Here is a 27,484-nt window from a genome sequence, read left to right as displayed (position 1 = left end):
TTTAGGTGATGGAGTCTACTTGGAGGTCTCTAGGTCATTGGGTGTCTGCCTAAATTGGACATTGAGATGCTAGTCCTCTTCTCCTCCTCAGGTTTTTTTTTCACTGTCTCTCTCTCTTCCTCACCCCCTTTCTGAGGCAGGGTCTTGCTATAGATCCTAGGCTGCCTGGAACTCAAGGTCTTCCTGCTTCAGTCTCCAGAATGCTAGGATTGCAGACATCATCACCAAATCTTAACTTTTATCTCTCTTTTTGTATCCTGGACGTGTGGTGTGCAGTATTGCTTTGCTATGTGAGTTGTAGGCCCAAAGCAACAAGGTTGCTCATGGGTTAGGAAACTGTGAGTGTGAGCCTAAATATGCTTCTGTCTTTCTGAGCTATCTTAGGAATATGTTGCAATGACACACATGCATGCACATACAAACTTCTGTCTATAGATAGAAAACTCAGTGAACCAGAACATTGCCACCTAACAGATTTATAGGAAATAGGAAAAACCCCTTCTATAATAGCCTTAAATGTAAATGGCCTCATCTCTCCACAAACTAATGGCTGGGTTAAAAAAAACTATATGTTGTCTCCAAGAAACACATTTATTTGGCAAAGATACCAAAAACTATCAAAGGATGCAACATAAACTAGCAGAGAATTGGAAAGTATAAAGAAGCAGTTTCCTGGACAGTGGTGGTGCACGCCTTTAATCCCAGCACTAGGAAGGCAGAGGGAGGTGGATCTCTGTGAGTTCCAGGTCAGCCTGGCCTACCAAATGAGTGAGTTCCAGGATAGCCAGAACTACACACAGAGAAACCTTGTCTTGAAAAACCAAAATAAACAAACAAACAAATACATAAATAAAATAAAAAGCAGATTCAGTCATCCTTACATCAAAGTAAACTTCAAACCAAAACTAACTGGAAGAGATAAAAAAGGACACTAACATTAATAAAAAGTAACAGTTCATACAGAGGATACAAAAGTTGTAAATTTTTATGCACCAAATACTGGAGGCCCAAATTTTATAAAGCAAATGTTAAAAAGATGTAAAATCAGGCCCTGACACAATAACAGTGGAGGACTTCAATACTCTACTCTGATATTTAGATAGGGCTTCCAAATGAAAAATCAAGAAACTTCGGAGTTAAAATATATTTTGAATGAACTGGACTTAACAGACTTACACAGGAATTCTACTAAATGGACAGGGAATGTGCATGTTCTTTCTCAGCAGCACATGGAACCTTCAAAACCCATCATATGGTAGGACACAAATGAAGGTCACAGGAAAAAAAGATAACTCCTTTTGTTCTATCAGACTACAGTGGAATAAAACTAGAAATACAGTCAAAAGAAAATACAGAAACCACAAAAGACATATTTTTGAATGAACAGTGGGGTCATCCAAGAAATCAGAGAGGAAATTTAAAAATCTGGAGACAGATGACAAAGAAAACATATCCTATCAGAAGCTCTGGGACATAGCCAAGGCAGTCCTAAGAGGAACGTTTATGGCAATAAGTGTCCATATTATAAAAAATCTGAGTCAAGTGGTGATGTTTCAACAATAGTAACCCCTAATTAAGACAGAAATTGGTACTATGATCATGGAGTGTTGTTTCGACAATCCTGGGGAGGATTGTGGAAAGACTTTGTACTTCGTCTTAGAAAAGCCATTGAGTGTTCAAAGTTGGGTGAGCTATCTGTGGAACCTTGGAAGATAAGTGTGATAAGAGAGGGCTGCCTTGTGAAGTTCCAAGGGGAAGTGTGAGAGTCTCAAATAGACTCTATTGAGGCCGCTATACAGTTTGAATTAAGAGTTTGTGGGTCTGGCCAGCTAGGGCTGAAGAATCAGCCATGATTAACAGAAGATTCCCACCACTGACATAGTACCTTTACTTTACTCAGACAATTGATCCCAGTTAACTGTGTCTGAGTGATTAGGGTAATTAAGAAGAGACCAGCATCACTGAGGTGAAATCTGGGAAATATTTCCTCAGAGTCAGCACATGGAAGCTGCGTTCCCAAGACAGCCAAGGTTGTACTTTGTGCTGGCAGCTGAACTTGGTAGTGTGAGAGTCACCCAGGTGGTGTTGGTTTTGAAGGCATGAAGGGGTCATGGACAGCAGCTGAAGCTTGGCACTGTATGACAGGGCTGGAGTCCCTAAAGAAAGCCTAGGAGAGACTATTGATAAAAGTGCAGCCCAGCTGCAGCAAGAGATCCCAGTGTTTCAGAGATGACAGGATCATGGGATGACCACCATGAACAGCAGCAGTAGTGGAGTGGAGCTGGGCTGAGCTCTGCAGACAACTGCGTGGCCGTGGAGGGAGGAGCTACATGGAAGTGACTCAAACTCTCAGGAAGAGCTCAGTTCATGAGTGGATCCAAGATCTTGGATACTGAGTTATCTATGCAGTTGGAGTGTGGTTTTGCTTTGTTTAGCTTCTGACTGTGCCCTGGTTTTCCCCCCTTGAAATAAGAAAGTATTTAACTTATTTTTTTTATTTTAAAATTGCTCACAGTTGAGAGATTTTGAACTTTTAAAGAGACTTTGGATTTTAAAAGTGACTTTGGATTTTTAGTTTTTTGCTAACTTGGCACAAGCTCAAGTCATGTGAGAAGTGGGAACCTCAATTGAGAAAATGCCTCAATACTATAGTAACCTGAAGATCTCGCATAATCAAATGAAACTGATTAAGAAGATAGAATCAGTAAGAGAATACCAAGATTAGTCGTAGAATAGTTGCCAGTCATGCCTGAGGGTCTGGGCTCCATCTCCAGCAGCATGTGAGTACACCCCCCCACATTCCTCTCTCTCTCTCTCTCTCTCTCTCTCTCTCTCTCTCTCTCTCTCTCTCTCTCTCTCTCTCTCTCTCTCTCACGCACACACACACACACACACACAAACACCCACACACACACTCACATGAGAACTAGGTATAAAACTGATACACAAATCTACACTTTTCCACATACCTTAATAACTAGCTGTTACATTAAACGGAAAATTATACCATTCACAAAAGCAACAAGGATACAGGCTATGTAGAAGTACACTTAAAATGGAAAAATCTATATGACAAATCATACTGAAAAGTATTAAATAAAGCTAGAGAAACATAGTATTCTAGATGCAAAGGATACATATATCAGATCGCACCAAGGATTTAAGGTCATTTCATATTCACATGTGTAACTTAAAGAACTGAGCTTGTGAGTGTTGAGAAAGATGGTTCCCCAAGGTGGGGAGGGCAGGGGCTGGAGAGAAGAGAGCAATGCTGAAAGGTTTGTCATTGGGTACTGGGTTAGACAGAAGCAAGATGTCTGGAGTGCTGATTGACAGCTGAGAGGTTACAGACACCAGCCTTCTGTCTATAATAAAAGGGTACAAGAAAAGATTAGAAAGTTTTCACCATAGAGTAATGATATATGTTAGAAGTGATGGGTTTATTTAACCTGGTTAATTAATTTAATTTAAATGACATACAGTATATATGTCATGAAGTATTACCCCATTCACTTTATACTGTTAATATTTAATTATTTAGCCGATATGTAGAGCATTAATGCTTTTTGTGCTTTTATGCATCAGTTAAAATAGTTGCAGTTTGAGTCAAATATTTAGTGACCCATTTTGGAATTTGGAAAAGTGATTTTAAGAATTGATGAAGCCAGTCTGGTCTACAGAGCAAGTTCTAGGAAAGGCTCCAAAGCAAGACAGAGAAACCCCGTCTCGAAAAACCAACCCCCCCCCAAAAAGACTGGATGTGGAATCATAAGCAAGAGAAGAGATTATTCTTATATAAATGTATCTACTATCTATCTATATCTATCTATATATTTTGTATCCTGGCTGCAGTTTCCTCTCCTTCCTCTCCCCCCAGTCCCTCCCCTTTCACTCCCCTCTGTTCCTACCCCCCCAATCCAATCCTTCTCTGTTTCTGTTTAGGAAAAGGCAAGTCTTTCATGAGTATCATCAAAACATGGCATATTGGTATATCAAGTTGTGGTAAGACTAAGCATCTCCCCATGTATTAAAGCTGGACAAGGCGACCCAGTATGAGGAATAGGGTCTCAGAATCCGGTAAAAGAGTCAGAGACAGCTCCTGTTCCCACTGTTAGGCACCCCACAAGAACACCAAGCTACACAACTGTAACATATAAGCAGAGTGCCTAGGTCAGTACCGTGAAGGCTCCCTGGTTGTTGGGTCAGTCTCTGTGAGCCGCTATGAGCCCAGATTAATTGATTCTGTGAATTTTCTTGTGATGTGCTTGGCCCCTCTGGCCCCTACAATCCTTCCTCCTCCTCTTCTGCAGGATTCCCCAAACTCTGCCTAATGTTTAGCTGTGGGTATGCATCTGCTTCCATCAGTCGTTGGGTGAAGTCTCTCTGATGACAATTGGGCTAGGCACCAATCTGGTCACTGGAGATGGCCAGTCCAGATTACATATCTGGTATTGCTAGGAGTCTTTGCTAGGGTCATCCTTGTAGATTCCTGGGAGATTCCCTTGCGCCAGGTTTGTAGCTGACCCTGAAATGCCCCCCAATAGTTTCTTTCAGTACTCTCCCCCTTTGTCCTCCCCAGACCTGATCACTCATGTTCACTCACAAAGTGGAAGAGATTTTTAAATTTTTTTTGCAGAAGTTTAATTTCTTATTATTTTTATGTACATTGGTGTTTTGCCTGCAAGTATATCTAACTGAGAGTTTTGGATCTCCTGGAACAGGAGTTACAGACAGTTGTGGGCTGCCATGTGGGTGCTGGGAATTGAACCCTAGGTCCTCTGGAAGAGCAGCCAGTGCTCTTAACAGCTGAGCCATCTCTCCAGCATATGGAAGAGATAAAAAACAAACAAACAAACAAAAACAAAAACAAAGATAAAAGGAGAAAGCTAGAGCTGTCAATGTTAAATGATTATTCTTACCAAGAGCCCCAAGGAATGAAGAATCATAGCTTTTAAATCAGAGGAATTAACTCTCCAGAAGAAAGACTACTTCAGTAAGACCCACATAAAACACCAGCCATTCAAAGCAGGTACTGAAACAGCTCAATAAGCAGCAACCCACCCATTATGGGGACATCCCTTTTCATCATTCACACAACCCTGATGATTCTCCACCTTGCCTGTGTTTTCACCCCATCAAGATGCCTTGATTTGAGTGCTTCAAAACAAAATAAATGACTTTAATACCATTCATTCTGTGGGTTTGTTTACCATAGAGGAAACACATCTCATACACACTGAAGCTCCACTGATGAGTGTGGAGTAATTGGCAAGGGTCAGCTGGCTTCCGTCCCTGGAGGACTCAGAATGGTCTACTGGACCTCATATTCAGAGTTCTAAGGGGAAGCTGATGCTAATGGTCAAGCTGGCAGGTATTTGTGGTGGTCCCTCTGCCCCATGCTGAGCAGGTCCTCTCACAGTTTGTCGACTGAGGATCCCACATACCTTAGCCATCAGCATCCTGTAGGCGTAGAGGTGTTTGCCCTTCCCTTTCCCTAAGGCTCCTTCATACTTCTCCACAAATGCTTGGGCTTCCCTGGTCAGGAAAAAAACTCAGGAGGTGAGGAGAGAATGAATTAAATCAGAAATCTAAGGTGTGAGGCTCAAAGCCTTACATGTTTTTATCATTAGTTAGAACATCAATTTTATGAAACAGAACATTTTGTCCACTGAACTTTCCCAAACACCGCCAATGCCAGGCATGCATTAGATACCGATAGACACGATTTTGTCATTGCTCTCCAAGACTTTGCTCCTTGGTGTTACATCTGTGAATAAACTGTTACATGACAGGTGTAAGGAAAATGAACAACTTTAAGACAGGGAGGTTCATAGGATGTGGTGGTACGTGCCTTTATTCCTAGTACTCGAGATAGACACAGGCAGATCTCTGTAAATTCAATACCAGCTAGGCCTACATAGAGAGTTCCAGGACAGTCAGAGCTACATGGAGACCCTGTCTCAACAAAACCAAAAATAATAGATAAATAAATTAATTAAATTAAATAAAAAATAGGGTGGGTTATTTTGGTCATCTGGCTAAGGCCATGGATGAGAAAAGCAAAATAGAGAATAGGAGTCTGATAGACTAAAAGCAGAATAACTCTTTGCTTTTACTTTTTAAATGTGTGTGTGTGTGTGTGTGTGCACATGTGTGCCACTATGCATGCGTGGAGGTCAGAGGACAACTGTCTTCTAAAAGAGAGAATGGAATCTCTAGGAATGCTACCTGCAGCTGGAAATTGTGGTGGTTTGAATGACAATGGTCCCCATAGGCTCATATGTTTGAAAACCTGGTCCCCAGTTGATGGAACTCTTTAGGAAGTAATTCTTGGATGTGCGGCCTTGTTGGAGGTGGTGTCATTGAGTGGGCTGGGGGTGGGCTTTGAGGTTTCAGATGAATCACCCCATCTCCACTGTGCCCTCTGCCTCTTGCTTGCTGTGGTTCAAGATGTGAGCTCTCAGCTGATGCTCTGGACACTGCTGCTAGCTACTCCAGCTTCACTATCATGAACTCTAACTCTCAGAAACTATGAGCCACAAAGACACTTTCCTTTGTAAGTTGCCTTGGTCATGAATGGTGTCGTATCATTGCAATAGAAAAGTAACTAAGATGAGGACTTAACTACTAGAAGAGCCTGCAGCAGGCAAGGGGGTGCATTCTACAATGCCTGGTAATTCCGGAGAAGTGATGAACAGTGTAGGCTCTAGACCCAGAGTTTCTGAGTTCAAATTCAGACTGGATCAGTTAACTTGTTGTAGAACATTGGCAATTACTTGGTGGTTCTGTGACTCAGATTCCTCATCAGTACAAATGAGAATACAATAGTACCTATATCACAGGGCTGTTTTGAGGAAATGGGATTGCTGCACTTACTGCACTTGGAGTAGTGCCTAGCATCTAAGGTGTGTTCAGCAAATAGTGATTAGACACAGCTCCACAAACAAGGGATAGTGGGGTGGGGGCTGGAGAGATGGCTCAGTGGTTAAGAGCACTGACTGTTCTTCCAGAGGTCCTGAGTTCAATTCCCAGCAACCACATGGTGGCTCACAACCACCTTGAATGAAATCTGGTGCCCTCTGCTGGCATGCAGGCAGAAGACTGTATACACAATACATAAATAAATAAAATATTAAAAAATAAAACAAGGGGTAGTGGGGACTTCCCTGCAGAGGGAACCCTTGGCCAAGTCTCACTGCGTGCATAAGAATTAGTCAGGTGGGATTCATCACACTTCAGTGCTCCCACAGAGAATGCTAGAAAACTGTCCAGGACCTTGGTACAGGAGTGCTGGGCCTGCCTGTCAGCCTTGGTAGCTATGCATGTCAACATGCTTAGCAGAGTCCCAGTGGTGTATGTGCAGCCCAGAGGTATCTCCAGATGACTGAAGAGGTGGCTGTTCAGAAATACTTATCCACTTGCTACTCAAGGGAGAGACAACTGTATAGGGGAAGTTATGGGTGCTCAAAGTAGACAAGACAATCGCCATTGCTGAGAAGGGCCATCATAGAAAGTTCCCGGAGAAGGCATTCCAACAAGCACATGGGGTAGAGCATGGGCGAGATGGTTGTAAGCAATGCAGGACCAGGGCACAGATTGGTGCCTGAAAATCTTAAAGGTTGCCAGGCTCTAGTGCATCTCTCTGTGCCATACTTATAGTAGGGAGGCTGCAAGGACAGAGCTCTTTTCTGGGTCAGTCCCACCGGGGCAAAGACGAGAACTGCACACCCTTTTCTACAGAAAATAAGCCTCGGGTGCAATGAGAAGCATTGCCTGCAGCCCACTCTCCTGAGCTCCCTCAGTGTCTCTGCCATGGGCCAGGGTTTGCTCCACAGCCCACTCTCCTGAGCTCCCTCAGTGTCTCTGCCATGGGCCAGGGTTTGCTCCACAGCCCGCTCACCTGAGCTCCCTCAGCTTCTCTGCCATGGGCCAGGGTTTGCTCCACAGCCCACTCTCCTGAGCTCCCTCAGTGTCTCTGCCATGGGCCAGGGTTTGCTCCACAGCCCACTCACCTGAGCTCCCTCAGTGTCTCTGCCATGGGCCAGGGTTTGCTCCACAGCCCACTCTCCTGAGCTCCCTCAGTGTCTCTGCCATGGGCCAGGGTTTGCTCCACAGCCCACTCTCCTGAGCTCCCTCAGTGTCTCTGCCATGGGCCAGGGTTTGCTCCACAGCCCGCTCACCTGAGCTCCCTCAGTGTCTCTGCCATGGGCCAGGGTTTGCTCCACAGCCCACTCACCTGAGCTCCCTCAGTGTCTCTGCCATGGGCCAGGGTTTGCTCCACAGCCCGCTCACCTGAGCTCCCTCAGCTTCTCTGCCATGGGCCAGGGTTTGCTCCGCATGGTGGTGATGAGCTTCTTCTTTTCTTCCACCTGCTCCAGTATCTGAGCCAGCTCCTCCTCAGACAGGGACTCGCCAGTAGAGACACTGGAGGCTAAGGATGTGGACCTAGGGACAGAGCCATGGCAGATTCGGGTGAGAGTTATAAGGGCTCTTGACAGGGAAGGGATTCACAGGAAAGTTGGGCAAGTCTTTGACACTCACAGAGCTGATGGAGCCTGTCCCTACCAGAAACAGACAGTAGCTCCCACTGTCAGTTAGAGGAGGTCAAAACTGTATCCTGTAGCCTCAGGTATCACCAGATTGCCTTCTCAAACTTTATTTTCTGAGTGCTCCATCCATACACACTCTAGCACAGCAGTCCAATAGAAATAAAAGGTGAGCCACTTGTAATTTAAACATTTTCTTTGTTCATTTGTCCATTCATTTGTTCCTTTTTCCTTTCTTGTAAGGATTTCAGGGCTGACAAGATGGCTTACATGGCAATGCACAGGGTCATTTGATACCCCCCCCCACTGTGCTGACTAGTTTTTATGTCTACTTGACACAAGCTAGTGTCATCTGAGAGTAGGGAGCCTCAGTTAGAAAAATGCCTCCAGAAGATCAGGCTGTAGGCAAGCCTGAAGGCATTTTCTAAATCAGTGATTGGTGGGGGAGGGCCCAGCCCATTGTGGGGGGTGCCATTCCTGGGCAGGTGGTCCTGTGTTCTATAAAGCAAACTGAGCAAGCCATGAGGAGTAAGTCAATAAGTAGCACCCCTCCGTGGCCTCTGCATATGTCCACTACAAATTTAAAGTCTGAGGAAGCCCTTTATTGTCTCCAAATATTTCATAAATATGAAAAGCATGGCATGCTTTTCATTTGAAAAGCTCTCATTGAGAATGGTAAAATGTGACCACAGGTATTAGACCCATTTTTGAGGGACAGGGATGTCCTCAAGCAGTGAGTATACTGAGGTTACAAGATCGTTGCACCATTCAGAGTTTAGACTTAAATCCCTACAGAGAACAGGAAGAAATAAGATTTTATGATTTAAGAAGGGTAAATTGTCTCTAAGTAATGACTGTCTCTGGATTCCCAAGTATTCAAATGCAAATAATAAGCATTTCTGTCTCACTGATTTTTTTTTTAAATCACCTATTTTCTTCTGTTATTTTCATAGTGTTATAACAACAATAAAAGTACCATCATCATCATCAACAACAACAACAACTCCTTCTGGTCAACAGAATAGAATCTCTGACCTGGTTGGAAACCTAACATTCCAGTTGGGCAGGGTCAATCTCTTGGCCTAGGGACCATCCTTGGGAAGGTGGGCTCACCTTACTCCATGCTAAAGAATTGGGTGGAATGATCAGTCCTTCAGTAAGACACAGCCCTCCTCTTTCTCCCCTACATCCAGGTCCCCAGTGTAGTAGCTTACCAGGGTACAGCTATGTAGCTTATAAGTCTGCTTGATTTTTTGAGTTATCCAGAAAAGTGTAACTTTTCTTCTCCCTCTTTTCCAAGCATGTTTTCCCTAGCACTTTGGGCTTACCCAACATTTTGGGGTTCCTTACACTTTCTCTAAAGCCTCCCTCCGCATCATGTGGCTGCTTGTCCACCATGTGACTGGCTTCCACACCATCTTAAATGACATGGTTTTCCCCTTTTTCTCTTCTATTCTTTGGGCAGCCGCTGCAGTTTACAGCTAGCCTGCCTTGGGGTTATTTTAAACCTCAATAAAATTGTCCTTAAGTTTTCATTTGAGTCTACTCCTAAGTTCTCTTATTAATGAGATTCAGAACCCCAAGAGGGAACCTCGAAGTTCCCTGTACCAATAGTTTGTTAGAAGCCTTCTTTGAATGTAACATGATACTGAGAATGGGCAATGAAACCTAACTGCACCATGTCACATGAGATTGAACTTGTCAGAATAGCTATTCATGAGCCCCGGCACCAGTCAGGGTAAGACAGAGGAACCCCAGGAAGTCCTGCTCAGTGAAGGGTCCAGAGCAGATGTATGCTAGGCTGAGGACACTTGTCTCTCTCCAGCTCAGAGCCAGGTTGCAGTTCGGATTACAGATAAGTCAACAAGAGCGTGAATCGACACAAAAGCGTGAGGAACCTTCTGACACACCAGAGATGTCCTATGACTGCAAGCGTCAGTCCAAAAGCTCACACAATTGGGAAATTTTAATTTAAAGGTTTTTAAGAGTCATATTTAAATGGTGACATGAAACGAGCAAGATTAATAATGTATTTCATTAATTCAATCAAATTATTTTTAACATTTTAATCAAAATAGTTTTAACATGATCAATGTAAAAATCATCGGAATATTCATTTTGGGTTTTTTTGTTTGTTTGGTTCTTTTTTGAGACAGGGTTTCTTTGTGTGTAGCATTGGCTATCCTGTAACTCATTTTGTAGATTAGGCTGACCTACAACTCACAGAGATCCGCCTGCCTCTGCCTTCCAAGTGCTGGGATTAAAGGCATGTGCCACCACTGCTCGGCCAAAATATTCTAGTAATAGTCTTTTGGCACTGTCTTCACAATCTGATATCCACTCTTCAATTATAGTGCATATCAATTCAGACATCAAATTTCCATCATAAATATTTTGCTCTGTATGTGTAGTTTGTAAAATTAGAGTTGCAAAAGTAGACACACACACAGATTGCTTTAGACATGCTTTAGAAAGTTTCCTCCAAATCAAGTGATATATGGTTATTTTTCTTTGATGTTTATATCATTTACAAAATACTTTGATTCCAATGTCAATTCAGGTCAGTTTCAAAACTATATCTGTCAGTTCAAGTTAAATAAATCCACTAACTCAGTTGCATTAATGTCAAATTTAAATTATGCTGCATTAAATCAAGTTAGAAACTCATTTCTTCAGCCTCCCTGGCCACATTTCAAGTGCTCAATGCCTTGTGGTTATTGAACTGGCTAGTACAACTAGAGAGAACTTCTGTCAAGAATGCCCATCCCCAGGTCCTGGGATATTGCCTGCTCAGATGCTGTAGGATTCAAATAACTGTGTGTGCTCAATACATCCTCAGTGATAAAGTTTACACAGCAGCTGACAGGGTAGGTGAATAGTCTAGAGAAAGTTTACATGTGGTGATTTAAATGAGAACAGCCTCCATAGGCTCATATGTTCTTGGTTCCCAGTTAGTGGAACTATTTGAGAAGGATTAGGAGGTGTGGCCTTGTTGAAGGAGGCGTGACCCTGGGGGGGTGGACTTTGACATTTCAAAAGTCCAAGTCAGACACGTTGTCTCTCTCTTTCTCTTTCTGCTGTCTGGATCAGGATGTAAAGTTCTCAGCTCGTGCCCTAGAGTCATGCTTGTCTGGTTCCCGCTGTGATGAACATGGACTGACCCTCTGAAGCTGTAAGCAAGCTCCTAATTAAATGCTTCCTTTTGTAAGAGTGTCCTTGGTCATGGTGTCTCTTTACAGCAGTAGAATACAAACTAAGACATTATGCTGTGTCAGGGACCTCCAGCCATCAGTCAGCTAGGCTGTATCACGTACTCACAGAGAAGACGTGACACTAAGACCACCCTGCCACCCCTTCTGACATAAAGCATATTCCAAGTAACAAGCCTGGGGTTTACCAGTCAGTTAAAGATTAGCTTAATTGGAAAAACTACAAGGTCCTCAGAAGATAGGCCTGAGCAGTAGTAAATTGTAATAGATAGGATTGGATTCTGCTGTCAGGTTAACAAGCAACATAGGAATTCTTACCCCTGGCCTCTTGCCCTGTAGATTAGGTAGCCAGGCAACACAGCAGACCACCTCTCCCACTGACTTCTTGCCCCTGCAGCTGCAAGCACATCCTCCGCCTTTCCCTCCTCAGTTCTCCTATATAAATCCCCTTGTGATGAAATAAAGTTGTCGCCTTGATCAGAATCCTGTCTTGGCGTCCATTCCTGTATCCCCTGTCCTCCATCTTTCTCCTAGGTGTCCACCAGACCCACGTTGAATGTCCTGCGGGTCGGGACATATTGGCGCCCAACGTGGACTGAAGTCGGATAGCCAGGAGGAAGACGCCGCTCACGGAGTGAAGGGCCCTTCCAGATCGTCCCCCAGAGGATGGCACAGTCTTCATTTCGGTGACCCGCCGAAAAGAGCAAGACAGGTGAGGTGGTGAGCAACGGCGCAGATCTTACGGCCAATGTAAGTGATAGGACAGGCATTCTCTCAAAAGTCTCTCTTTCTTTCCGGGCTCAAAGAAGCCCTCAGGATACAAGGAATTAGGGTGAAAAACAAGGATCTTATACAATTCTTAGGAGTAACATAGGTTAAAAATAAAGGTTTAAAGAGGTTATAACTTATATGGGAATATGGGAGATGTTTGTCCCTGAAGGGGATGATAAATAAAAAAAAACAAAAAAAACAAAAAGGTGGTGACTGCCTTCAAGATTATTAAGGGAATGTATAGGAAAGAAATTGTTGGTCAGATAATTGTATATTTACTTGTGTTTTTGATAGCCAGGAAAGCTAAAATGAAGCAGAACTGCAGAAGATTTTGGAGTTTAAAAGTTTTAAAAGGTTCCTTCCCCTCTCACAGAAGCTGCTGCTGCAGCTGTATCACAGGTGCTGTGCCAGGGCTTGGGGAAGAGAAGTTGCTACCTGCAAACTTGCATACTTGCAGAACAGCAGGAAATATCTGCCCCTGAACCAGTTAGCAGTATGATAAGAGACCTTGGTGCCTACTGAGGAGCAGCTAGATCAGAAAACAAACAAACAAAAACCATACAGAACAGAGAGATTAGGAACTAGAAATACAGAGAGGCAGAAACCTAGTGGTAAAATTCAGCAAAAACTAAGAGTCCTGAAAGATTTAGCAAAATTGCTCTCACAGGAGATAAGAACTTTTAAGTTTCCTCAGATCAGAGAAGTGTTCCTTTGTCTAAGGCAGCCTAGGGGCAAGCACCCCTCAAGTCATGGCAGCTGCAACAGCTCAGATGCCTCCAGTGCAGGTTAGGGTTAGAGAAGAGACAAACAATGCAAATAAACAAAAAGAGCCCAAAACCTTCCTGTTTGTTATAAGGTGCTCCCTGAGGAAGGTCAAATACAAAAATATAGATCAGCAGTTAACGCTTGAGATAGCAGTATAAACAGATTGGCCCAGCAGCAGAGAGAACTTGGAACAAGCTTCCAGCCGCCAGGACACAGGCTAAGTAAAGGCTTCAGAAAGAGCGGGCATGGACCTAAGGAGTTGTTTCAAAAAATTTTGTCTCTAAGACAATACAGGCTTCGTCCAAAATAAGGGGAGATACAGGTGTTAAATCTTTGATTGAGACAACTAGCTTATAAAATGCTAGTACAACATGCCAGGCCATGCTAAGACCTTATAGAAAGGAAAGTGACACAAATGAGTCTATTAAAGATTTGTTCAGATAGTGGGCCTTATAGAGAAAGAAAGACAACATAGATAAATTCAGATTTGTTCAGATTTTGGATGCTCATAAAACAAAAATTGGCTATAGCTGCTGGGTTACAAGAGACTTCAATTAAGGATGTTTCATTTCAACTAACTAATCATAACCTAGGCAATAGGAGAGATGAGAGATATGTGTGCATGTTCTGTGTGTAAGGTGTGGCCACACCAGTATGTTTGGAATGTGAGTATAAATGCGTGAATGTTGACACAAGCAACTGTTCGAATTGCCTTGGATATGATTAAAAGTATACTTAAATCACTTGAGACATAGCTAAAAAGCTACTTAAATTGCTTTAGATATAGCCAAAAGGAGCATCCATCCAGTCAGTTAATGTCTTAACAGGAAAGATGAAAGATTTAAGCCTTCAGAGCCAGTCAATAGAAAATAGCAGAAGCCTAGGAACCAAGAGAATCAGCATGGATGATTCTATGGAGTTTAACAAAGGAGAGGATACAGAGATCCTCCTAAATTTCTATGGTTAAAAAAGAAAACCTATAAGTTAGATGATTTGAAAAAGTTTCTTTGTTTTTCAGGGAACTAGTCTTGGTCAGGCCCCACCCCCAAAGGTGTCTGTGTAGATGCAAATTAGCCCTTGTCAGCTAAGATGCAAATGAGGCCTTGTCAGCTAGTGAGAGCTCTACCTGTTAGAATGGATAAGACTCCTCACAGACCAAGTAATTTGCAAAAGTTATTTGGGACATATGTTGTGTTCTATTTGGACAATTAAAAAAGGATAGTTTACAATCTTTTGAGCATTTTTCAGAATTGCTGGGAAATATTCAATGGTTATATCCTTTTTTAAAGTGTTACTGGTGACTTAAAACCCTTAACTGAGATTCTAAAAGCAAATAGTGATCCCAATTCACCTGGACAGTTGACTAAAGAAGGTAACAAGGCTTAGTCTTAGGAAGTATAGTCTGGCATCAGCAGATGTTATATTAACAATACATTACCAGGGAAAGCTTATGCTGTTTCCCCAGCCAAAGTGTTAAATCCTTATTTAAGCAGTAACCTGTATGGTGCTGAAATAGCATATGGAACCTGGGAGATATTTTGACAGAGAACAAAGTATAATAATGTGCCAGGTTTATGGGTTGCCAGAGACTAACCCAAGGAGTCAACACTTCTGATGCAAAGGCAAAAGGTTCCTTTAATTCAGGCTGGTCAGATTGCATTTCTTTCCATGATGGAGTAGATGAGATGCCCACCAGCAAAAAAAAAAAAAAAAAAAAAAAAAGTGCACAAGTTTCAGTTTCCATGGTTACTTAGGGTCATACAAGATCTGGAGTAAAACAGTAACTATATATTTTGGGCTAGATGTATCTGAGTAAGATAAGATAAGACTTACAGAGTTATTGAGGTTACCAGGGTCTGTCAGTTAGTCCCTGGGCCAGAGAATATTTACAACTGGCAGAGGACCTTTATGGCCTACAATTAGCAAAGGAATGTTAACAGGAGTGGTGGACAGCTGCCTCCCCTTCTCTGAGAGCAGGGGCTCAGGCACCCCTGATTTAAGGAGTTAAATCTTCCTTTACCATCAAGAAGCTGCCTCTCTCCGTATAGATTTAGGGTTCAGGTTTTTAAACTTTTAATTTTATTTTTCGATCCCTCAATACATGTTACGTATACCAAGAAACAAGTTGATTGTTTCAGAACAGTGATTTGTGGACAACTGCTTTGCTCAATTTTCAGGGAGAACTGATAATCAGTTTACAGCTCATAGGCTGTTACAGTTTGAGCTAATACATCCTTTATGCTCTCCAAAATAGTAAAGCATAGTCCTGTAAAAAATGTTGTGCTAGTTTTTACTAATGGTTATTCTAATGGAAAAACAACTTATGGTATAGATGGTAAGAAATATGTGGAGCAAACATCTCTGTCTTCAGCTCAGATAGTTGAGTTATGAGCTTTTACAATGGTTTTTCAACTTCTAGTAAATAATTCACTTAATTGTAAAGTGACAATCATTATGTTTTTAAAGCTCCTCAAATAATAAAGATGGTTCAGTACATTAAAAGTAACAACGACCATGCTAAAATATTATTTAAACAAAATCAAAATGCAATTGCCATGTTTTGTGGGTAATATAAGAGTTCATTCAAACCTTTCCAGCCCATTGGCTAAGGGAAATGAGTCAGGAAACAGATTAACAAAGTTGGTCGCTTTGACTCTGGTGGAGAGAGCTCTTCAGCCTCATTAATTTTCATCATCAAAATAACAAAAGTCTAGGAAAGCAATTTGGTTTAACCAGAGAGACTGCTTATCAAAATTGTCAAACAATGACATGTGCCCACAATATTTATCTGTAACTAATTTAAGAGTGAACCCTAGAGGCCTACTTCCTAATCGTTTATGCAATAAATTTATATATTTATGTTACAGAATTTGACAAGTTACAATATGTACACATGGTATTCAGGTTTTTTGATAGCCACCACACAAACTGAAAAAGTTACCAAGCATATGATAAGTCACTGTTTAAAATGTTTTGCTTACATGGGAGTTCCAAAGCTAATAAAAAACACACGATAAGTCTGGATATTCTAATAAGACATTCAGCTATTTTGTACTCAATAGAAAATTAATCAACAGGTATTCCTTATAATCCTCAAGGAATTGTATAGCATGCTCATAGCTCCTTAAAAATACAATCTCTAACTAAAAAGGGGGAGTAATAGCAATGTCACTAATCCCCACCTGGTAAGTTTTTACATGTGAAAATGAAATGGCTTATTCCATGTTGTCTACAAATTGGACAGGGTTATGTGTATTAGCCACACTTCTCCCAGATGTGGAGTTTATTCCAGGAAGTGAGCCCATGGATTATCTTATTCCTAGACATAAGAGAGCCATCTAATTTATCCCATTAGTGGGACTTGGAGTATCGGGCCTTAGCCACTGGCTCTGCAGGCTTGGGTATAGCAATTCAGACATACTCCACAATGAACCTTAGTCACATGCTGCCTACAAAAATGACTATAAAATCACCTTGTCTCCACATGATGTATTGAATCATGCACTCTTCATTTTAAACTTTTAAAATGTGGATGCCAGTAAAACAATCTGCTACAGACAGATTCTGGTATGATGGAACTCAAGTGACTTTGCTCTGGTCAGATAAAACACCCATACACTAGACAGTGGAAAAGACCCAATTTGGGGAGGAGGGAATGTTTGGGTTTTCTTACAGAAAAAGAAAAAAGATTTGTGGCTGCCAAAAACTTGGTGGGATGCATGGAGAGAAGAAAAAACCGGACCTGAAACCATGGAAAGCTGTCCAAACCAGCCCCAGTGAAACATCCTGAACCAGTGTTCCTGACTGCAAAGCCCCCTCCCCTGCCCAGTTTCCAAATTTCCTCAACCCATCTTCACCTCTGCAACCTGACTCTCTTCTAGTATACTAACTCCTCCTCTTATCTGATCCCTGAGAATGATGGGCCTGTCAAGGATGGCCTTACTACCTGCTAAATTCTGCCCCTATGTTTTACATGTTAGTTAAATTAGTTCCCTGCCTTAACTATTATTTTAAGCAAGATGTGCTTTTGGGGCTGGGAGCCACAGGAGCAGGCACTGGGATTTCATTCCTTGTGCTATCAAACAAGGAGGAATCTGTACAGCCCTTAAAGAAGAATACTGTTTCTATGTTAACAAAACAGGGAGAGTCAAAGACAGTATGAAGAAAAACAGAGAGGGTATGGAGAAAAGAAAGAGAGAGGGAGCAACAGAAGAGTTGGTATAATAATTGGTTTTCTACTTCTCCCTGACTACCTTATTGCCCAATATTTTGGGCCCCCTTTTAGGCTTTATATTGCTTATCTCTTTTGGCCCATGGGCTCTTAGGCATCTGACAGACTTTATTAAGCAGCAAATAGATAATCATGTCGCAAGGCCTATCCAGATTCACTATCAGAGGCTGGCCATGAAGGAGAGTGGTCCTTATCTGAAGGCTGATGAGAGTAATGGCAAGGAGGAAGGCGAACTTCCCAGTCTCCACATAGCAGAAGGAGACAAACTCCCCCGGGGCACATAATCTGCTCGTGACCCCACTTTGCAGCCCCAGCCGGGGGCCTTGGAAGGTCCCTTCACCCATAAAATAAACAACCACCACTATTGATGGTTAGCCTCAGACGGGCTCCCCTCTGACGCTTCCCCCTAAGACAGGAGCTTTGAAGGCTGGCAAAGTAATCCGATGACAGGTAAGGGGTGAAGCCTCTCAGATCGATCCTAAGACAGGCTCCATCATCACTGTGGTTCTTGGGTAACTTACACTCAGGCTGCACCTAATTTCTGTTTAACCAGAAAGGGGGAGATGTCAGGGACCTCCAGCCATCAGTCAGCTAGGCTGTATCACGTACTCACAGAGAAGACGTGACACTAAGACCACCCTGGCACCCCTTCTGACATAAAGCATATTCCAAGTAACAAGCCTGGGGTTTACCAGTCAGTTAAAGATTAGCTTAATTGGAAAAACTACAAGGTCCTCAGAAGATAGGCCTGAGCAGTAGTAAATTGTAATAGATAGGATTGGATTCTGCTGTCAGGTTAACAAGCAACATAGGAATTCTTACCCCTGGCCTCTTGCCCTGTAGATTAGGTAGCCAGGCAACACAGCAGACCACCTCTCCCACTGACTTCTTGCCCCTGCAGCTGCAAGCACATCCTCCGCCTTTCCCTCCTCAGTTCTCCTATATAAATCCCCTTGTGATGAAATAAAGTTGTCGCCTTGATCAGAATCCTGTCTTGGTGTCCATTCCTGTATCCCCTGTCCTCCATCTTTCTCCTAGGTGTCCACCAGACCCACGTTGAATGTCCTGCGGGTCGGGACAATGCTGGAAAACCTTCACGAGGCTCATACAGAGATTAATTGGGACTACTGCTACTTCATGTTTTGGAGGCCAGTTTACAGAAATCTCTGTGAGTTTTAGCTTTTTAACTTTTGGAAACAAGGAAATATTAGAATAACCTTGGATGCAGAAAGCCTAGTCATAGGCACTTTTAGTCATACCTCACACATTCCCAGGGACAGCTGTCTTTGAGTCTTTGTCTGATGTTTTCCCTCGTTTGTTCTCCAGATACTTACTGAAATGCTTGGCTTCTCTGTAGAGGAAACATGATGCTCCAGGGCCCCAGCAGTACAACGCTATCAAATCTTGTCTTGTGTGCACATTGCTTTCTGCCTTGTCTTAATTGAGTCTCATCTTTCCTACTAGACAATCAGCATCTGGGGAGCCAGGGCTGAGTCTTTTCATCCATGGCATGGCAGTCAGATAAAAAAGGTACTATTGAGTTCTTGTCTGTAACTCCTTACATTACATATGTCATTTAGGATATGGGTTTCTTCTAAAATTTAAGATACTCAAGGGCAATCAACAATGCATTCAAGCTAGCTGAAGGTGTAGCTTAATGGTAGGGCATGTGCTTAGAATGCAAAAGGACCCAAGTTCAATTCTGGGCACAACAAATGAACAACCAAAAGAAAAATCGAGGCCCTGTGATTATAATCCCAGGACTTGGGAGCTGGGGCCTGTGCAGAAGTACAAATACAAACAAATGTGTTGTCAATACATGGTGTGTGTATCTGAGTACAGTGCTAAGGGTCAGAAGGGGGCATTGGGTCCCTGGAGCTGGATGGAGTTAGAGGTGTTTGTGAACTGCCCAGTGTAGGTGCTGGGAACGGAACTGAACTTGGATCTGGAAGAGCAAGCAGTATGTGCTCTTAACCACTAAGCCACCTCTCCAGCCTGGAATGAAGATATTCCAAAGAAACACTTCCATCTCTCTCTTTGGTTATGAGATTATAGAAACAATGGACCCCAGGAATTAGAATTTCCAAGGAATCTGGTGCTGGGAGAAGCAAAAGGCTGAATCCTGGTGCCAGCCCAAGGAAGAACAGGAAGAGATTTCACACAGTTCTCACAGCTTGTCAAACCACCTTGCAGGAGAGACGGGACCTGAAACAACAATGGGCAGGACCATGCCTTGACCAGGACTGCCTAGTTATACACACCCTCTGCCCTTTATTGAAACCTAAACTTCATGTCAGGGCCTCCAGATAGACTTGGGGTGGGAGGGGTAGTGGCTACTGGACCTCTTTGGTTCTCTTCCCAGAGCGGTCTCGTTTAATAAACCTCCTTTCTCTTCTTTTCTCTTATTGAGTATGTCAGGGTCCAGGCTCTAGCTCTAACTAACTCTGTCAACAATACTAACAAAAAAGCATGCTGGGACCCAGAAAGAACATCATGTGTTTGCCATCACCCTGATTCTCACACCTCTTTCAAAAGCCTCCCCCATCATCATCATAAAGGAATTTTTCAAATATCCCTAGAAGCGAGTAAATCATAGACTATCTCTAATGAGAGTCAAAGAGAAGCCACCCAAAGCCATAAAATGGAAGGAAACCTTACCTATAGAGTCTATTAATTGCCTGGCTACTACCACATATACTAGTGGAACAAAGGACTCCAAGTCAATTATCCCAACGCCCATAGCCTCAGAGATGGCAAAACTCTTGAAGTTCTAGATTGTGATATTTCTAGAAGAGAGGGGTACATACACACGGGGAAGGAGTATGCATTATCCCTGTATGACTTCCAAACCTAATGTCATTCACTATTTTCAGCTGCAGTGACAGTGACTTGCCAGCTGAAAGTCAGGAACCTTTGAGATCTTATCTCAACTCTGCCCCTGGGCCACCTCCCCACACCCAGAGCTTTACTTGCAACGTGAGCTGCTACATATAATAAACTTGTATTGGGGCTGTTCTATATGTGACAGTCTGGGAAGCAGGAGCAAGAGCAGTAGCTGCTTCTCCCCCAAAGTGAAAACCACCGGTTCCAGGCCGGGTCAAGAGGATAACTGAACGGAGGGAGAGCGTCCCAATGAGAGGTACAACACACCTAGGCTTCCGCGCCTGCTTGCCTGTCTCCTTCCTCAGAACCACCTTTTCCTTCTTTGGAGGTGTTCTCTGCTCCTTGAGGGAAGTCCTCCGGTCCTTCTTCAACCTCTGGGAAGGCCTCTCCACCTTGAGGGAAGTCCTCCGGTCCTTCTTCAACCTCTGGGAAGGCCTCTCTACCTTGCATGTTTTTTGTTCCTGAAGCCCCTTGTGATGACTTCCATGTCCCATCTGTCTCTTCCGAGAAGACCCTGGCCTGGAGCTACACTTAGTAGGCTCCTTCTGGCTTGACTGGGCTTGGTGCTTGTCTTGGGGACATTCAGCTGTGGAAGTTTGTTTCCTTGAGGGTCTCCTTGCTAACTTGTCACCTGCAAAAGCAGAAAATGGACAGTGGTGTCTCTACAAGACACAGCAAAAGAAAATCTCACTCACTTATAGGGCAACAAAAATCCAACATGCTTCCTAGAGCCTACAAGCTCTGTTGAGTTCAGAACGTGATGTCTTCAAATACAGCACCTTGGTGTACTGAGAGCTTTATGCTGAAGAAAACTGAGAAACAGCAGATGATCACTCTCTGATCTTCCCTCATATCCATGGTGATCATTCTGATAGAGAAGTGTCCAGTCCTACTATATTAGGAAAAGAGAAGCCAAGAAGCTGAACAGATAGCCTTCCTCATGTCTGATCAACACTAGCTCATGCTCTGTTGCTCTCCAACATAGTTCATAAAGGTACAATTCTTCCTGACTTCCTCCAGCGATGGACTACAATGTGGAAGTGCAGTCCAAATAAACCCTCCCAAGTTGGTTTATGTCATGGTGTTTCATCACAGCAATAGTAACCCTATCCTTATCATGTGCTGCTCTTAGCAGGAGCCATTTGTTAGAGTGAAACTAATAGGCCCAAGGTCAAAGAAACATCTGACTCAATTTCCTTCAAGCCTCCTCGTCTCTTTTAAGGAGGTAAGGGGGAAAGAAACTGGATATGTGTGAAAGTCACAAGCCTAGAGGCACAAGTTCAATAAAAGATTGAGACATAATGATGAGATGCTACATCGTGATAAAAAGAAGTGAACTTTCAAGCTGGATGAAGATAATGTTGGGAGACCTTGAGTGCACATTTCGAAGTGAAAGTTGGCCCCTGTGAAGACTTCATACTGTTTGATTGCAGCTCCAAGATGCTCTAGGAAAGGTAAAACTGAAGAAACAATAAAACCATGGGTGGCTTCTAGGATTGAGTTCTGTATAATATTGTGACAACATATTTATTATATTATGAATTTTCAAAATCCACAGAAGATTCAACACAAGGGCTGGAGAGATGGCTCAGAGGTTAAGAGCACTGACTGCTCTTCCAGAGGTCCTGAGTTCAATTCCCAGCAACCACATGGTGGCTCACAACCATCTACAATTCAATCTGGTGCCCTCTTCTGGTATGTAGGCAGAACACTGTATAAGTAATAAATAAATAAATCTTTAAAAAAAAAAAGATTCAACACAAAGGATGAATCCTATTGTTAACTCAGGATTTTGACAAGAATGTATCAATATTAGTCATAACATGCAATATACTAATGAAAGAGAAAAAGGAAGGTAATTTATGCCAAGTTTTTCTATGTCTAAATTTCCATTTTAAAAAATCAATGGTTAAGGTCACTGGATGCTCTTCCACAGGACTGGGCTCACAACCATCTGTAACTCCAATTCCAGGGAATCTGATACCCTTTTCTGGCCTCCATGAGCACCAGGCATACATGTTGGTAATCAGACATAGATACAGTCAAACCACCCATACAGGTTAAAAAAGTCTATTCTAAAAAATTAAAATGACTGATCCATGAGATGCTTTGAAGATTAAGGAGTTCATGGTGCAGACCCAGGGTTCCCTCACTCTTTCATCCTTGTCTCTCCAGGCTTACTCTTAGTTCTAGTCTGCCTGTAGAAGCCCCTACTCCCACCCTACCCCCATTCCCTAGGGACTCTGACTCTTGGTGTGAACCCAGTGTCCTCAAAGCTCTTCCCTGTTGCCCCCTCAGCCTTTCCTTCTAGCCCATCTTTTCTTTTGTAACACCTGCAGAACCTCAGAAAAACTTTCTACCAGTGACTCAACAGCCACCACAGTTCCCTAGGACCTAGAGTAGGCAACAACAAGGAAAGAACAGAATACCCACCCAACAAAGACACGATATGCATGTCAACAAAGACTTCAAACATCAAAACTTCAGCTGTCTAGGGCCCACTGCAAAACCAAACACAACCAACCAAGACAATATGCCTCCTCCAGAAGCCAGCAATCCTATTGCAATAGGTCCCGAGAAGAACAATTTAGCTGAAGCACAAGACAAGGACTCAAAATAGTAATTATGAATATGTTCAAGGACCTCAAAGAAGATATGAATAAATAAGTGTCTTATGAAATTGTAAAAACACAGTTGAATGAAGTAAGAAAACATTTTAAGATATGGAAGTAGAATTTAACAAAGAAATAGAATCACTAAAGAAAACACAAACTAAAATACAACTGAAAATGAAAAATTTAGAATCTCCAACAAAACCCTCAGAGGAAAGCCTTACCAACAGATTACAAGATATGGAAGAGAGAATTTCAGGTGTTGAAGAATTTCAGGTAGAAGAAAGGTTATCTTGGTCAAAGAAAATGTAAAATAAAAAAAAATCCAGGCACGAAACATCCAAGAAATCTAGTACACCATGAAAAGACCAAACCTATGAATAATGGGAATAGAGGAAGGAGAAGAAACCCAGGTCAAAGGCACAGAAAATATTTTTTTAACAAAAATAGAAAAAGTTCTCTAATGTAAAGAAAGATATAGGAAGTATAAAGAGCACCAACTAGATGGGACCAGAAAAGAAATTCCAACACCACACAATAATAAAACCCTAAATGTACAGTACAAAGAAAGAATGTTAAAAACTGAACGGGAAAAAGACCAAGTAACACATAAAGACAAACCCATTAGAATAACACCTAACTTCTCACTGGACACCAAAAGCCAGAAGGACCTGGACAGATGTTTTACAACCTCTAAGTGACCACAGATGCTAGCCCAGGCTACTATACTCAGCAAAACTTTCAACAACTGTAGGTGGAGAAGGAAAAACATTCTATGATAAAACCAAATTTAAGCAATTTCTACCAAGTCAGGTCTATATAAAGCACTAGAAGAAAACTCAGTTGGGAGAGATTAACTACATCCAAGGACACAGGGAATGATTAATATAAGAATAGTAAATAAAGTGAGGGAGGAAATACCCACATCACAAGAGCAAAATAACAAGAAGCAATAAACTCTGCTCATTAGTAACTGTCAACATTAGCCAAGTGTGGTGGCACATGCAGATGGATCTCTGTGAATTCAAGGCCAGCCTGGTCTACAAAGTGAGTTCCAAGACAGGCAACACTGTTATATAGAGAGACCCTGTCTCCAAACACAAACAAACAAAACAAAAATAAAATAAAATAAACTTTGAACATTAATGGTCTCAATTCCCCAATAAAGATATAGACATATAGGTTGTATTAGAAAACAAGACCCATCTCTCTGCTGTATCCAAGTAATATATCACTCTGTTAAGGAAGAAAAATGAAATTATGAAACTTTCAGGTAGATGGGTTGAGCTCGAAAAAAAATCATCTTGAATGAGGTAACCCAGACCCCAAAAGACAAATGTATGTTTTCTCTTACGTGTAGATGTTAGCATTTAAGCTTACAACACATGTGCTACACTTTGAGTAACCACAGAGGGGAAGAGAGGATCTCCCAAGGAAGGGGAAATGGAGTGTAGAGTCATGGAGAGATAGAGGAAACTAGAATAGGCAGATTAAATAAGGGGAGGAATGGGAAGGCAGGGTAAAGGAGGAACTAGGGGGAGGGACGACCAACACTAATGTCCTTTTGAAAAGCCATATGGACATCTGCTACTGTGGAAGCTTCCTGAAATATATATGATATGAAAGGAATACAAATTGAATCACCAAATAATAGGGGATGGTACTTGCCAGAGGTGAAAGGTTATCATCAATATCTCCTAGCTACAAACCCTGTGACCTACAACAGCAACCTTACCGCAAGATTATATTGGTGAAATAGTGACACAAATGTTATGGAAACGATTAACCACTTTTAAAAATTGGATTTAAGGCCTATTCCATGAGGTGGAACACATCCTGACACTGCTAAAATGGCCAAGAACCTGAGGCCAGATGGGTCATGGGCTTAGGGAGAAACCAAACGCTGTTATTCTGCTAAAAGTACATAACAATAAAATGACTTCTAATGACAACACGATACCCGTAGATTAGTGCCTCACTTAACCCACATCAGAGAAGATTCTTCTTTCAGTGGATGGGAGGCAACACAGAGACCAACAACTGGGCCATGTGCAGAGTGAGCGATTTTGGAGCACTCAGTCCTGAAAGGGTTGTCTTCATCAGATCCCTGCCCTCAGGGTCAGGGATCTATGAGGAAGAGGAAGAGAAGCGATTGTAAGAGCCGGAGGGGATGGGTGACTCCCAAGGAAACAGTGCCTTCTAGACACAACAGGGCTGATGCACTTTTGAGTTCAAAGAGACTGTGGCAGCCCACAAGACCTGCAAGGTCAGACAGGGTCCCCGAATCGAGAGGGAAAGTAGACATGAGGTGTCACCCCTAACTAAGATTTGCAATTGATACCTGATAGGAAAGGGAAAGCCAGTTTTCTCTGTTGGAGTGAGTGTTTCATCCATACTCCAGGGAAGACACTAGCCCGAGAGTAGTTGGCCAACACAAAATGAACTCCATGTTTTGTTTTTGTTTTGTATGTGGGGGCTTACTTTGTTTTGTTTTGGCATTTTCTGTCTTATTAGTCTTTTCCTTGTTAGTTTTTAAATTAAAAAAAATTTTTGAGACAGGGTTTCTCTGTGGCTTTGGAGGCTGTCCTGGAACTCGCTTGGTAGTCCAGGCTGGTCTCGAACTCACAGAGATCCGCCTGCCTCTGCCTCCCGAGTGCTGGGATTGAAGGCGTGCGCCACCAACGCCCGGCAAATTAAAAAAAAAATTTAAACCATCATATTTTACAAACCAATCCCGGCTCCCTCTCCCTCCCACCCTCCCGCTTCCCCCCATTCCTTAGAGAGGATGAGACCTCCCATGGGGAATCAACAAAGTCTGTCAAATCACTTGAGGCAGGACCCAGGCCCTCCCACTGTATCTAGGCTGAGTAAGGTATCTCTCTGTAGGGAATGGGCTTCAAAAAGCTAGTTAATGCACTAGGGATAAATACTAGTTCCACTGCTAGTGATTTCAGGAACCGCCCAAGGCACCCAACTGTCCCCCCTAGTTCAGTCTTATGAGGTTCCCCAGATGCCAGTTTGGAGTCAGTGAGCTCCCACTTGCTCTGGTCAGTTGTTTCTGTGGGTTTCCCCATCATGCTTGTTAGTTTTGATTTTCATTTTTGTGGGTTTTTTTTTTTTGAGAGAACGAGACTGAGAAAGAAAGAAAGAACCTCAAGTTAGGTGGATAGGATAGGGAGGTGGGAGGTATCCAAGAGGAGTTGGGGGAGGGGAAAATGATCAAAATATATTGTATGAAAAATTCAAATTAAAAAAGAGTAAAGGAGCTTATGTGATGGGGGTGTGATGTTGAGAAGGAGGATGTGGGATGGGTGAAGTTCAGGGCTGGGGGTGAGACTGGCAGGCTACCCAGGAGCCCATCATGCTTCACACTGCCTCACCCCGCCCATCCTCATCCCCCAGGCACGAGAGCTGCTCTGATGACTTTCTCATTTCACCATGCTCCCAAGGCCAGGAAGGAGGCAAATGGTCGCCCTCTGGAAAGTCTCCTGGCAGCAGCCCCATTTCACCATGGGATCCTGCAGGCTGGAGCTTGGCTCCAGTTACTCTATTCAAAAAGCTCTAGTCCACCATTTCCCTGCTACTTCAGAGAAGTCATTTTCAGAGCTCTCTCCTCTCTCCCTCTGCACAACAGACAGACAGATAGACACGGTTGGTGAGAGTCGTTAAGGAGAAGCTGTAAACAGTAAGCCCTTAAGATTATGCAGACAGGTGGCCAGCTCCAACAAGTTCATTAATGTGGGCTCTGTATGACCCTCTAGGAGCCCTGAGAGGAAGTGATAACTACCCTCATCCCATTGGTGGGTAGGAAGAGGGTAAGCAGCCACTCCGAGGTTGCTCAGTTCAAGTTGCAAGATCTGAACTCAAATGCAGGGCCCTCCCTTGCCTCTTGAGACTGTTTCCCATATACCACTATGCCAAGAGACCTGGTTGGTTGAACCCTTGAAGATCAAGTTGAGACTCACCTTCCTCCTCCAGGCTCTTTAACTGGCGACTCATGGTCATCAGAATATCAAGGTCCTCACATTGGCTCACATCTTCATATACCTCCAGCCTGGGGTGTTCTCATGCTGTCATGGTCACTGGCCCCTCTTCTCTGAGATGAAGGTAGAGGTAGGCTTCATTGGGGAGAAAGATGGGGAAGGAAGCAATGAGTTTTTCAGCACGTCAATCCATCCACACACTCCTCTGCTCTGGTTTCTCTGCCAAGGATAGTGTGGCCTCACGTTTCAGGCATCACTTATACATGAGGGCTCTGGAGGGGTAGGAACTGTAGGCTCATCTCCTGACAACGATACCACTTGCATCCAGCCAGGGAAGGTGTGAGTCATATTGTACGGCTCTTTCCCAGTGTCTTGAGTCCCTGATTGGGACAAGGTATAAGTTATCTCCGGGCTTCTGTTTAAAGTGCAGATTATGAAAAGATAGACAATGGGATCTCCTTGCTCCCCGTCTCCATTGGCAGTG

At 42.9% G+C, this 27,484-nt stretch overlaps 1 protein-coding gene across 1 annotated transcript in view; it reads right to left on the bottom strand.

The window, feature by feature from the left end:
• The window catches only part of Tmc2 (transmembrane channel like 2), a 72,281-nt gene extending 45,265 nt beyond the window's left edge, over positions 1-27,016 (bottom strand). The window contains exons 1-5 of the mRNA XM_040746286.1: positions 26,983-27,016; positions 20,849-21,036; positions 20,673-20,797; positions 8,293-8,445; positions 5,445-5,535 (exon numbers count right to left, since the gene is read on the bottom strand). Of these exons, the coding sequence (XP_040602220.1) occupies positions 5,445-5,535; positions 8,293-8,445; positions 20,673-20,797; positions 20,849-21,036; positions 26,983-27,016 (591 nt within the window). The remainder of the gene's footprint in view (positions 1-5,444; positions 5,536-8,292; positions 8,446-20,672; positions 20,798-20,848; positions 21,037-26,982) is intronic.
• Between the last annotated feature and the right edge of the window lie 468 nt (positions 27,017-27,484).

Source organism: Mesocricetus auratus, unplaced genomic scaffold (genome assembly GCF_017639785.1).
Source record: "Mesocricetus auratus isolate SY011 unplaced genomic scaffold, BCM_Maur_2.0 Super-Scaffold_100004, whole genome shotgun sequence".
In the NCBI taxonomy this organism is placed as follows: domain Eukaryota; kingdom Metazoa; phylum Chordata; class Mammalia; order Rodentia; family Cricetidae; genus Mesocricetus; species Mesocricetus auratus.
The sequence above is the reverse complement of the archived record's forward strand: the minus strand, read 5'-3'. Positions and strand labels throughout refer to the sequence as shown.